At 46.5% G+C, this 12,727-nt stretch overlaps 1 protein-coding gene across 2 annotated transcripts in view; it reads right to left on the reverse strand.

Annotated features, from left to right (window-relative positions):
* Positions 1-2,424: 2,424 nt before the first annotated feature.
* The window catches only part of LOC140198312 (cyclic AMP-dependent transcription factor ATF-6 beta-like), a 116,696-nt gene continuing 106,393 nt past the window's right edge, over positions 2,425-12,727 (reverse strand). The window contains exon 16 of one of the 2 annotated variants that reach the window (XM_072259386.1): positions 2,425-8,751. In XM_072259386.1, coding sequence (XP_072115487.1) covers positions 8,489-8,751 — 263 coding nt within the window. In that variant the 3' untranslated portion in view covers positions 2,425-8,488. The remainder of the gene's footprint in view (positions 8,752-12,727) is intronic. The other variant, XM_072259387.1, reaches the window with a different exon arrangement.

Consider the following 12,727-nt stretch of genomic DNA (forward strand, 5'->3'; position numbering starts at 1 on the left):
ATTTAAGACTTTCAGGTGCAGGACATTTCTCTCCACAGATTTCACCCAGTGTTGAACCTAAACCATGCTGGTTTTGAAGCTAATGCCTCCAAAGTGCTGGGGGAACTCAGCAGGTCAGGCAGTATGTACGGAAATGAATAAACAGTCGATGTTTCAGGTCAAGACCCTTCTTCAGGACTGGAAAGGGAGGGGGAAAGTGCTAGAATAAGAACATGGAGGAGAGGTAAGGGTACAAGCTGGAAGCCAGCTGGGGGGGATGGAGTAAGAATTGGGGAAGAGGTAAAGGGCGGAAGAAGGAATCTGATAGGAGAGGAGAGTGGACCTTGGGAGAAAGGGAAGGTGGAGGGAACCAGGGAGAGGTGATAGGCAGGTGAGAAGAGGCAAGGAGGGAAGAATCGAAGAGATAAGGGAGAGGGTATAAAGTATTGAAAGCTGGAGAAATTGATGCCACCCAGCTGGAGGCTACTCAGATGGAATATGTGCATCTCCTCCAGAGTGACTTCCTCTTGGCAGTAGGGAAGGCCACGGACTGACATGTCGGAATGGGGAAGTTAGAATGTCTATTCTAATTGGTATCTCTTCACTGGCCTTTGCACCTCTCCAGAGCCAGCAAGTTCAAAGTGCAGGAATAATATCGGTTTCTATCGAACATAGTACAGCACAGTACAGGCACTTTGGCACACGATGTTTTAACCTCCTCCAAGGTAAGTTTAAACCTTTCCTCCCTATCGCCCTTCAATTCCCTTCTGCCACGCCACATTGAGCCTCTTCCACGCCCTGCCCTACAAACGATGGTAAAGGTGCAGAGCAGATCCATCAGGTGTTGCAGGGATGAGTGACGGACAGAATTGTTTAACATCAGTGCTTAAAACCACAGAGGAAGAGAGAGGGTCATTCATAACAGCAGAGGGAGTGGTGTCAATGTGAAAGTGTCACAGTCAACAAAATGGTGACTGAGAGGGAAGTAGAATAAACTCTGATGGGAAAATGATGTCTAGAGGGAGCTAAGATAAGAGGAAGTGAACAATTAAAGATTTTTTCATGTGTACATCAAAACACACAGTGATACGTGTGGTTTAGTGTTGACAGCGGACACAGTCCAAGGATGTGCTGGGGGCGGCCCACAAATGTTACCACCTTTCCAGTGTTAACATAGCACGCTCATACCTCACTAACCCCAACCTTGACCTGTAGAATGTGGGAGGAAACCAGAGCACCTGGAGAAAACCCACATGGTCACAGGGAGAACGTATGAACTCCTCGCTGTCAGCAGCAGGAATCAAACCCTGACTGATGATTGTCAGCACTTTAATGCAGTTGCATTAACTACTGTGTGGACAACCCACCCCTTCGTTGTGCAGACACTGTGGGCCAGGTGGTGTCCTATCATCCTGTCCTTATTTAGCAGCCGACGTACTGGAGTGTAAACACAGCCGGACATCGACCCCGTGCAGTTTGTACACAGTGAATGAAACCATGGGTGTGTGTTCATAACACCTCTCCTAAAAGAGAAGGAATATTGTGGGAGAATCTGGCAGGAGGCCCGGTGCACCGGCAGGAATGAGAGGCTTCAGAAGCACACAGGTCACGGATCACACGTAGTGGCAGGTAGCATAACAGCGACCCAGGTTCAATTCCGACGCTGTCTGGAAGGAGTATGTACATTCCTCCTGTGACATTCAGAAGTCATACAGGTGGTAATGGGTGGCAATGGACCAGAAGGGCCTGTTACCCCAGCTGTCGAAACTGGGGTTCAGCCCTATAAAGCACAAAATCTGAGTGAACTAAATTTAAACAAGGGATCACGTTGCACAGGGGCAGCAAGGAAGTCTTATAATCCTCATTGCAATGCAGGAGAGCCCTCATCAACCCTATACATATGCCGAGCCAGCAGGGTTAGCACACTGACCAGTGGGGTACAATGGCTTAGAACTTTATTGCCTGGAGCACGGGAGAATTGATGAGGGGTATTGACAGAGTAAATGCAAGCAGGCGTTTTCCACTGAGTAGGTTATGGGTTAAGCATGAAACCTTTAAGGGGAACTGCTTGACTCATCGGCTAGTGCGAATGTGGAACAAGCAGTTGCTGTGGGGTGGTGATTTAAGTGAAGTTGCGAGGGTGGAGGGCTAGGGTCCGGGTGCAGAATAACAGCTCAGCGAGGGGCAGAAGGGCGTTTCTCTACTGTTATGCTCTGTGCCCCCTGCCCCTGTACACATGTAGAGCACTCTGTAATCTCCCAGATACCGGGAAAGCTTCTCCCCACATCGCCCGAGAACCAGTGAACCACTCCCGACACTCCGCTCTTCTCCCCCTGAGACGACGGGAAAATCCCACCCTCTCCCCACACCGGTACACGCAGTCTCACCGGGTGACACTGTGTTCTCCACCAACCAGGCACAATGAGGATCGAGAAGCCAGACAGATCTGTCCAACACTTTTATTACAAACAACACAATTAATGCAGATTAAAAAAAAAACAAATCCCAACATAACAGATCGTTGCATAGAGTCAAGTCAGGAACTGCTGGTCATGACTACCTCTCCCTCACCGACACACTTACCCCCAATGCAACCGCATCCACCACCCTTCTCATTTGTAAAGTTCAGTCGCAACCGACCCCGCTGGTATGAAGAGCACCGACCACCTTGCTGCTGACGCAGGGGAACTCGTCACACTTCAGCAACAAACATCAGGACCGCCCTCTGTTCAGGGTCGGCCTGAGTAAGGAACAGGACTCAATCTCATTCTTTGGACTCTCCTCATTTCAGCTGGCCAGATCTACACTTCCATGCCCACTGTGTAAACAGCAATGAATCAGCGACTGAGACTGGGGGAACACACGCTAAATGCCGGAGGAACTCAGCAGGCCAAGTAGCATCTGTGGAGTCCAGATAAGGGGTCACACGTCGACTGCGTATTCCTCCAGTATTTTGCATGCGCCAGTCTGGATTTCCAGCATCTGTAGAATCTGTGTTTATGACTGGACTGGGTATTTACTCTCCTCTCACTCCATGTGTGGATGGCCGGCAGTCAGTGGTCCTCGCACGCTCTCCATCCGCGCTGGGCTGAGGGCTGAGCGTCGAACTAGCAATGGGCAAATGCTAAACAGAACGGCAAGGTTCCCACCTGATGCGCCGCAAGGTGTGGAAGAAACATTCATTCATTCCAGGCCTGTCATCCCTTCCAATGGGGAAGGACTCAGATGACAAAGATGATCGAAGGAGTTAACTGGTGGAGTGGGAAAAGAAGGAAACATAACCTTTCACAGGGGATGTCAAGCTAAGACTACAAGACTAAGACTTAGGAGCAGAAATAGGCCATTCAGCCCATCGAGCCTGCTCTGCTATTCCACCGTGGCTGATTTATTATTCCTCTCAACCCCATTCTTTGGCCTTCTCCCTGTAACCTTTGAGGCCCTGACTAATCAAGAAGCTATCAAGCTCTGCTTTCAAAAGGTCCAATAAGTATTCCCCGACATGCGGATTGTGGAGGGTAGGGGACAAGAAAACTACAACTTTCTCAGGGCAGAAATGGCTAATATGGGGGGGGGGGGTTCACCTCATTTTCAGGTGACTGGAGGAAAGTACTGGGCGGGGAGGGGATGTCAGGGGTGCGTTCTTTACATGGAACAGCCTGCTGGGGTGGTGGTACAGATACATTCGGGACATTTCAGAGATTCTTAGAAAGGCACATGGATGATAGAGAAATGGAGGGCCATGCGAGGGGGAAAAAGGACAGCAGAATATTGCGGGCTGAAGGGCCTGTAATGTTCTATGTTTTAAGTGCATTGATAGCATTTCTTCAAAGTTAGCTCAAGGGTTACAGTTGAGTCATTTACTCTGCTCTTTCATTCAGCAACAGGCATGTCAGGAACAAGCCTGGTTTAGACTCATGTCAGAGAAAGGGCGGACGTGATTGTGGAGTTCTGCGGTTACTCCTACTCGAACATCCAGTCATCAGAGAGAGCCCCGACATTGCTCAGCAGAGTTTGGTTAGATTTCCACAAAATTTTGGTTAGTCATCCCCCGGGATCAATAAAGTATGACTACTACTACTACTACTACTACAAACAGTCCGAAAGGCACCGTGATGGACTTTGATCCACCTCCCTCGGTTGTTACACTGAGGGGCCTCTGTTTTCTTCTCACCGAGCTACCTACTGAAGACAGGGAGAAGGATCACCACACCATGACATGGCCCTGGGACCTGGAAAACCCAAGGGGCAGGCAGTGGCCATTTGGCCCCCCGAGCCTGCTCTGCCATGTAAATACTGAACGGCCTTTTGGTACATTGGCCTTTATTAATCAAAGTATTGAGTATAAGAGCTGGAATGTTATGATGAGGTTGTATAAGGCATTGGTGAGGCCGAATCTGGAGTATTGTGTTCAGTTTTGGTCACCAAATTACAGGAAAGATATAAATAAGTTTGAAAGAGTGCAGAGAAAGTTTACAAGGATGTTGCTGGGACTTGAGAAACTCAGTTACAGAATAATTAGGACTCTATTCCCTGGAGCGTAGAAGAATGAGGGGAGATTTGATAGAGGTATATAAAATTATGATGGGCATAGATAGAGTGAATGCAAGCAGGCTTTTTCCACTGAGGCAAGGGGAGAAAAAAACCAGAGGACTTGGGTTAAGGGTGAGGGGGGAAAAGTTTAAAGGGAACATTGGGGGGGGCTTCTTCACACAGAGTGGTGGGAGTGTGGAATGAGCTGCCAGGCGAGGTGGTAAATGCGGGTTCTTTTTTAACATTTAAGAATAAATTGGACAGATACATGGATGGGAGGTGTATGGAGGGATATGGTCCGTGTGCAGGTCAGTGGGACTAGGCAGAAAATGGTTCGGCACAGCCAAGGGCCAAAAGGCCTGTTTCTGTGCTGTAGTTTCTATGGTTTCTATGGCCTCAATAGAGTGGATGTGGAGCAGAGGGCACAGCCTCAGAACAGAGGGGTGTCCATTTAGAACAGAGATGAGGAGGAATTTCTTTTGCCATAGGGTTGTGAGTCTGTGGAATTCATTGTTGTAGACAGCTGTGGAGGCCAAGTTGCTGGGTATATTTAAAGCAGAGGTGGATAGGTTCGTAGTCAGGTAGTCAGGCGGGAGAATGGGGTTGACAGAGATAATATATCAGCCATGATGGAGTGGTAGAGCAGACTCAATGGGCTGAATGGCCTAATTTTGCTCCTACGTCTTGTGGTATTAGTAATGAGGTTACAACTGATGCTGTGCCTCCACTTCCTGCTAGATACCCCAATCTTTCAACTCTGAGTTCAGCTACCTATCAACATCAGTGTTAGACGTTGCCTCTCTGGGGTAGAGAGAATGTTAAAGATTTATTGCCTGAGTTAGGAAGGGCCTCTCCTCAGTAGTACCCCTTATTTGGAGTGTCCCAATCCTCTACTTCGCTCATTCGAAGGAGAACAGGCCCCAACATCTCCAGTCACCCAGGTAGGACAAGTGTGGGACTTTCTGTAGATTAAACTCCAAATAGCACTGAATACTTAAAAGAAAAACAAGGACCAACTGAGGAAAGCACAAAGTGATTACATTCCCTGATAAACACTCCTCCAGACCACCATGAAATTGAATTAATTTTTTTTCCTAGAGAGATTGTCTTGGTTACAGAAATTAGATAAAGATACAAAATGCTGGAGGAACTCGGCAGGTCAGGCAGCATCTATGGAGAGGAATAAACGGTCGATGTTTCGGGCTCAGACCCTCCGTTCATTAGGACTGGAAAGGAAGGTGGCAGAAGCCAGTCCGATCCAATCCTGATGACGGATCTCGGCATGAAACGTCGACTGTTTACTCATCTCCATAGAGTTCCTCCAGCTCCTTGTTACTCCAGATGTAACGTAGCTGGATGAGTGAATGGGCTCAGGTGGCAAATGACTTCTGTCTGCTGCCAGCCAAGAGGAATCTAAGAGGGAGGGGTGTGGTGGGGAGGAGGCGGCTGTGGTCTGTGGGAAGGGGGGGGGGTAAGAAAGGTTATGCGCAGTACAGATGGTGAGGGCAGGGGAGATTCTTACTGAGGACAAGATGGTAACCCACATGGACCCAGCAGCCACTCTGGCTCCAACCAATTTCTTGTCCTGTTGGTCTTTTCTATGACTACAAAACACTACTGAACATTAACATCGTTCCATTTGGTTGTATATATCGTCCGTAGAGTCAGATGACGATAAACCTGAACTTGAAGTGGAAGGGCTGAACGTGGGCAGAGGGACTTGGCACATCTCTGGGTCAGACTGTCCTTCAACTCTGCAAAACCAAGCCTGCACACTGCACAAAGACACATGGCTAAATAATAAATTACACAATTTTAAAAAATCACAAATTTCGGCATATATACAGAGAGACAGCGAGGCTGATTAACAAGTTGGCGTTTTTGTTACACATTCACCCTGCTCACTGACAACTCGAGTGAAATTGCAACTTGGCAGCGATTCTACACTTTGGGAGGACACAGCTGCTCGTCTTTCTCCCTTCTTTGTCTTTTAGAGCTGGGCTGTGCCAGCAATTTTGACAATATGGAACAGGTCCAATTCTCAGCCTAGTGACCTTATTGCAGAGAAGGCTTTGCCCCAAACTTAGCACTGCAGTCAGGAACTCTTGATTCGAAATTAAAAGACAAAAACATAATATTAAAATACAACATGAGCTGTACAAAAGATAATGCACGCACACACACACCCCAATGAGCAGGTCTACATGATAAAAGTCGAGCATGTCGACAGTGAAACCTCCATCCTCTGCTCCATAGTCACAAAACTGCAAACACACTTCGATAGGTTTTTATGAACTTCTCCTCAAAAGTGAGTAAGCATTTCCAGACAATTAAACTGGGACCAATATGAACCTGTTGACTGTGCCTGGACAGGATATATTTAATGAAATTGAATACAGTGGATTCCAGTTAATTGGGCCATTTGTTAATCAGGGCAGCCAATTATTTGGGACAACTCTTAAAGAACAAAAACTAATCAAGAAAATAGCCCGCTTTTCCCTGCGTTTATTTGACCATAAGACATAGGAGCAGAATTAGGCCATTCAGCCCATCGAGTCTGCTCTGCCATTTCATCATGGCTGATCCATTTCTCTCTCAACCCCAATCTCTTGCCTTCTCTCCATAACCTTTCACGCCCTGACAAATCATTTGGGACACCAGGCCACTAAACTGGAGCAGGAGACTGTCGCTGAACAGTCTTGCTCACTGTGGTTTCAAGCATTCAGGCTTGGAGATGCCAGAAAAGTCATGGCATGAAAATGAAACAATTTCACTACTTCAACAAGTTAGGCACTATGAAGAATCTGAAGGCATCAACAATGAAAATGAAGATTTGGAGGATGCATTGATCGAAAGCATTATATGGAGGCAGTCCATTATCTGAACCAGGTGTCTGTGCTGATTTTGTACATTTACACTTAATAAAAAGAACACGGCTGTGTACACTGGATGAATTCCTCTGTCGATAACTATTAGGAACTAATACAGTTTTTTTTAGTACTGTAGTGCTATTGATAGTGTTCTGATTTGTTCTGTATTTCATTTAAATACACAATTTGTTACTCAGTTAAACTGTAGTTCATCTTTTTAACTATTTCCATGAAACATCAGTTAATAGGGGCAGCTGCTTATTGGGACAAAATGTACTTGGTCCTGATGTGTCCCAATGAATGGGAATCCACTGTAATTTGACCAGACTTCCTGCTGTGCAGATCAGCTCAGTAAACCTGTCCAGTTCTCCTGTGCCGGATCAGCTGGGCCCGTGTCATAACTTGGAATCTTTGCAAGTGTAGAAGTGACGATTCCAGCCGTCACCTTCGCAGTACTTTGGAATTCTACAAAGCGTGTGGGTGCTGGGACTGCACTGGTATTTCTGTTCCACTCTGTAACCCTGTGAACCGAAACCCAACCCTGTGAATACAACGTACGCTCCAGATAACCACACCAACGTGGTCATAACTGCTGTACAGTGCACAGAACTGAATACATGTGATGGGGCAGGATGACAAATTTCCCCAGCTGTCAATTCCCTCACGTCCAATAAAACAGTGCTGGGCTTTCTCCCCATGGAATTGCTTCTCCCCAAGCAGAACTTCTTCACAGTCAAATGCCGATGGAATTAGCTGAAATTAGTGCAAAGTCGATGGAATGTTGGTCGTCCTGCCCCACCCCACCTCAACCCCCCCCCCAGGGTTCATACAAGGACCCGCCTTCCGGGTGGCAAGGCACTGCTGGCCACAGTTCAGAAGTGTGAGGCCCCAACACCAGAAGGTGCTGGGAGGCCTTTCCCTTTGTAGCCTCCAAACACAATCCTATCCACCCAGCACCCACTATTGCCCGTAAAAGGCGGCGGAAAGCAGAGTTGCCGGGGGCTGTAAGGGAAGAAGGTGCGGAGAAAACAACGAAGAAAAAACCTCAGGCCCCCACCCCCCACCACCCCGAATAAGTTTGTTTCAAGGAGAGTCAGAGGCTTCCACCGCTACACTTCGCCTTCTGTGGAAAGGAAGAGGGGGTCCTTGCTGCTGGGTGCGGTGACCGTCTGCGGACGCGGCTGAAGCCCGCCTGGGCTGGGTGGCCTGCCGGCTCCGCTGTGGGAGTGGAAGGAGCTGGTCCTGTTGTCCTGGGGCTGGCGGAGGGAGGGCGGCACAGAGGAGCTCTTAATCTGGATGATCTTGGTGTCCATCACCTCACAGTCGATCTGCATCATCACCTCGTAACCCTGCGTCGTGTTGTACAGGCTCTCTGGAGGGGGGGCACACGTACCATACCATCAGACACTGACTGCACACTTTCAAAACGCAGGTACATCATTAAAGAACATAGAACTTCGCCCAGCACAGGCCCTTCGGCCCACAATGCTGTGCCAACCTTTTAACCAACTCTGAGATCAATTTAACCCTTCCCTCCCACATAACCCTCCATTTTTCTGTCATCCACATGTTTATCTTGGAGTCTCTTAAATGTCCTTAATGTATCTGCCTCTACTACCAACCTCGGCAGCTCGTTTCATGCACTCACCACTCTCTGTGTAAAAAAGAAACCCCTGACAGCCCCCCTATAATTTCCTCCAATCACTTTAAAATTATGCCCTCTTATATTAGCCATTTCAGCTCTGGGAAAAAAAGTCTTCTGACTGTTCATTCCATCTGTATCTCTTATCATCTTGGGCACCCGATCAAGTCACCTCTCATCCTCCTTCTCTCCAAAGAGAAAAGCCCCAGTTTGTTCAACCTACCCTCACAAGTCATGCTCTCTAGTCCAGACTGCTGCCCGACCTCCTCTAGCAGATTGTTTCTTGCTGCAGATTCCAGTACCTGCCATCTCTTCTGTCTCCTTATCTTGTAAGTGCACTGTGTAGCACAACTACAGAGCGTGGGCACAGGACAGCAGGGACCGCCACCACCCAGAACACGCTTCCCCTCGCTGCCACCATCAGGCAGGAGATACAGGAGCCTCAGGACTCACACCACCAGGTTCAGAAACACTTATCAGACTCTTCAACCAGAGAGGACAACTTCACTCACCCCAACAATGAACGGTTCCCTCACCAACGGACACACTTTCAAGGACTCTTTATTTCACGTTCTTGCTATTTGTTGCTTATTTATTTACTTATAACAATTTTTTTCCCTTTTTGTATTGCACAGATTGCTGCATTTTGCACACCAGTTGTTTGTCCATTTTGTTCAATGATTCTATTATGTCTCTTGGATTTACTGAGCATGCCCCAAGAGAAAGAGTCTCGGCTTGTATAAGGTGACATCCATGTACCTCGCTAATAAATCTACTGTGAACTTTGCAACAGCAACCGAGCTTTTGTGATTGAACTAATTTCCCAAACTCTCAATGCAATGACTTCGACGGCACAAAACTCCTGTGCCGTGCCAATATGGATTTTGGGACGGTCTGGTGAAAGAAGCCACTGAAATAAAACTAGAGGAAAAGAACTTTAACAAAGATGAAGGTCTCACTCTACAGGGATGTGATGTTGAGGCTCTCTAAGGCGCTGGTGAGACCTCACTTGGAGTACTGTGGGCAGTTTTGGTCTCCTTATTTAAGAAAGGATGTGCTGACGTTGGAGAGGGTACAGAGAGGATTCACTAGAATGATTCTGGGAATGAGAGGGTTAACATATGAGGAACGTTTGTCCGCTCTTGGACTGCATTCCTTGGAGTTTAGAAGAATGAGGAGGGACCTCATAGAAATATTTCGAATGTTAAAAGGCAGGACAGAGTGACAGAGTGGATGTGGCAAAGTTGTTTCCCATGATGGGGGAGTCTAGTACGAGAGGGCATGACTTAAGGATTGAAGGGCGCCCATTCAGAACAGAAATGCGAAGAAATTTTTTTAGTCAGAGGGTGGTGAATCTATGGAATTTGGTGCCACAGGCAGCAGTGGAGGCCAAGTCATTGGGTGTATTTAAGGCAGAGATTGATAAGTATCTGAGTAGCCAGGGCATCAAGGGTTATGGTGAGAAGGCGGGGGAGTGGGACTAAATAGGAGAATGGATCAGCTCATGATAAAATGGCGGAGCAGACTCGATGGGCCGAATGGCCTACTTCTGCTCCTTTGTCTTATGGTCTACATAAGAACTGGAATTCGATTGCAAAAAAGGGTGGGAGAGTGGAAAGCTGATTAGATGAGGACTAATCAGTCAGGAGGAGCAGAATACAGTGGTATAAGCACCACCTGGCTAGACACGGCCCAGGCATCATCCCTGAAGAAGATGGCAGAGTTTGTAATTGAAACTTCAGTTAGAATCGATACCTGTACCTGACGTGAAGAGCTTATTCTTCAGATGTACCAGGAAAGCAAGAGATCCTTTTCGGTAGAACCTCCTTTAGCAGCAATAACCTTCACCAAACATTTCCTGTAGCTGCTGATCAGACTTGTACGATGGTGAGGAGGAACTTTAGACCAATCCTCCACTGTTTCAGTTCATCAATATTTCTGGAACACCTTGCATGAACAGCTCACTTCAGCTCATTCCACAGCATCTCAGGGTTAAGGTCTGAACTCTGACTTGGCCATTGCAAATTGTAAATTTTCTTCATTTTAAACTATTCCTTTGGTGATTTGCTCTTGTGTTTTGGACCATTGTCTTCTTACATCATCCAACTTCTATTAAGCTTCAGGTGACGGACCAATACCCTGATATTGTTCTGTAAAATGTCTTGATACAATATTGAATTCATTGTTCTCTCAATAATTGCAAGCTGTCCGGGCCCTGAGGCAGCAAAGCAGCCCCAAACCATGATGCTTCTTCCACCGTGCTTCACTGTTGGGATGAGGTTTTAGTGCTGGTGTGCAGTGTCCTTTTTCCTCCAAAATAGAGGTGGCATTTCTGCCAAAAACTTCAACTTTTGTCTCATCTGTCCACAGACCATTGTCCTAGAAGGGTTATGGAACATCCAGGTAATCTTTTGCGAACTTCAGATGAGCAGCAATGTTTTGATTGGAGAGTAGTGATTTCCTTTGTGGTGTCCTTCCATGAAGAACCATTCTTGTTCAGTGTTTTTCTTATAGTGGACACATGAAAAGAGACCTTAGCAAGTTCTAGAGATTTCTGCAGGTCTATTACTGTTATCCTTGGGTTCTTTATCACCTCCTTCAGCATGGCACATTGTGCTCTTGGTGCAATCTTTGCAGGATATTCCTAGGGAGAGTAGCAACAGTACTGGGTTCCCTCCATTTGTAGATAATTTCTTTTACTGTAGTCAGGTCTTCAGAATTGCTTTTCTAGCCTTTTGCAGCTTCATGCATCACTACAATTCTTCTTCCAGGGCCCTCTGAAAGCCGTTTTCATCGGGGCACGGTGTACATAATCAAATATTTTTTGAAAAAAGCTCTGTCAGTAACCGACTTTTTTTATATATTTAGGTCAGGGCACCTCTACAACCCACAGCTCCAATCTCATCTCATTGATTGGAACACCTGATTCCAAATCGCTTTTGTAGAAAGCATTACCCCAGAGGTTCACATACGTTTTGAACCTAGGCTGTGATTGTTTAAATGGTGCACTCAGTATTGATGAGTAGTAGTACAACTGTCTGCGTGTTATTAGCTTAAGCAGATTGTGTTTGTCTATTATTGTGACTGAGATGAAGATCAGACCACATTTTATGAGTAATGCAGAAAATCAGGTAACTGCAAAGGGTTCACAAACTTTTTCTTGCAACTGTATATACTTACTGTAATTCACTGTTTTTCACCTCTATTCCTGCTGCAACAAAGTTAATAAGTTTCATGTCATATGCCAGTGATATTAAACCTGATTCTGATCAATCTAACTCTTCCCTCCTATATAGTCCTCCATTTTTCTTTCTGAGAAATATCTTAATATTTCTAATTATCTCTTAAATATCCATAAGGCACCTGCCTCTCACATCACCCTCAGCAGTGCGTTCCACACACCCAGCACTCTCTGTATAGAAAAACGACCTCTGACATCCCCCTGCACGTTCCTCCAATCACTGTAAAATTATGATCATTGTATTAGTGATTTCCTGGGGAAAGCATCTCCGCCTGTTCACTCGATGTATGCCTCATCATCTTGTACACCTCTATCAAGTCACCTCCGATCCTCCCTCATTCCAAAGAGAAAAGCCTTGGATTCCTTAACCTATCATAAGATAAGCTCTTGGATCCTGGTAAAGCTCCTCTGCACCCTCTCTAAAGCGTCCACATTCTTCCTATAAGTCATAGTCATACTTTATTG

This window comes from Mobula birostris, chromosome 5 (genome assembly GCF_030028105.1).
Source record: "Mobula birostris isolate sMobBir1 chromosome 5, sMobBir1.hap1, whole genome shotgun sequence".
Lineage (NCBI taxonomy): Eukaryota > Metazoa > Chordata > Chondrichthyes > Myliobatiformes > Myliobatidae > Mobula > Mobula birostris.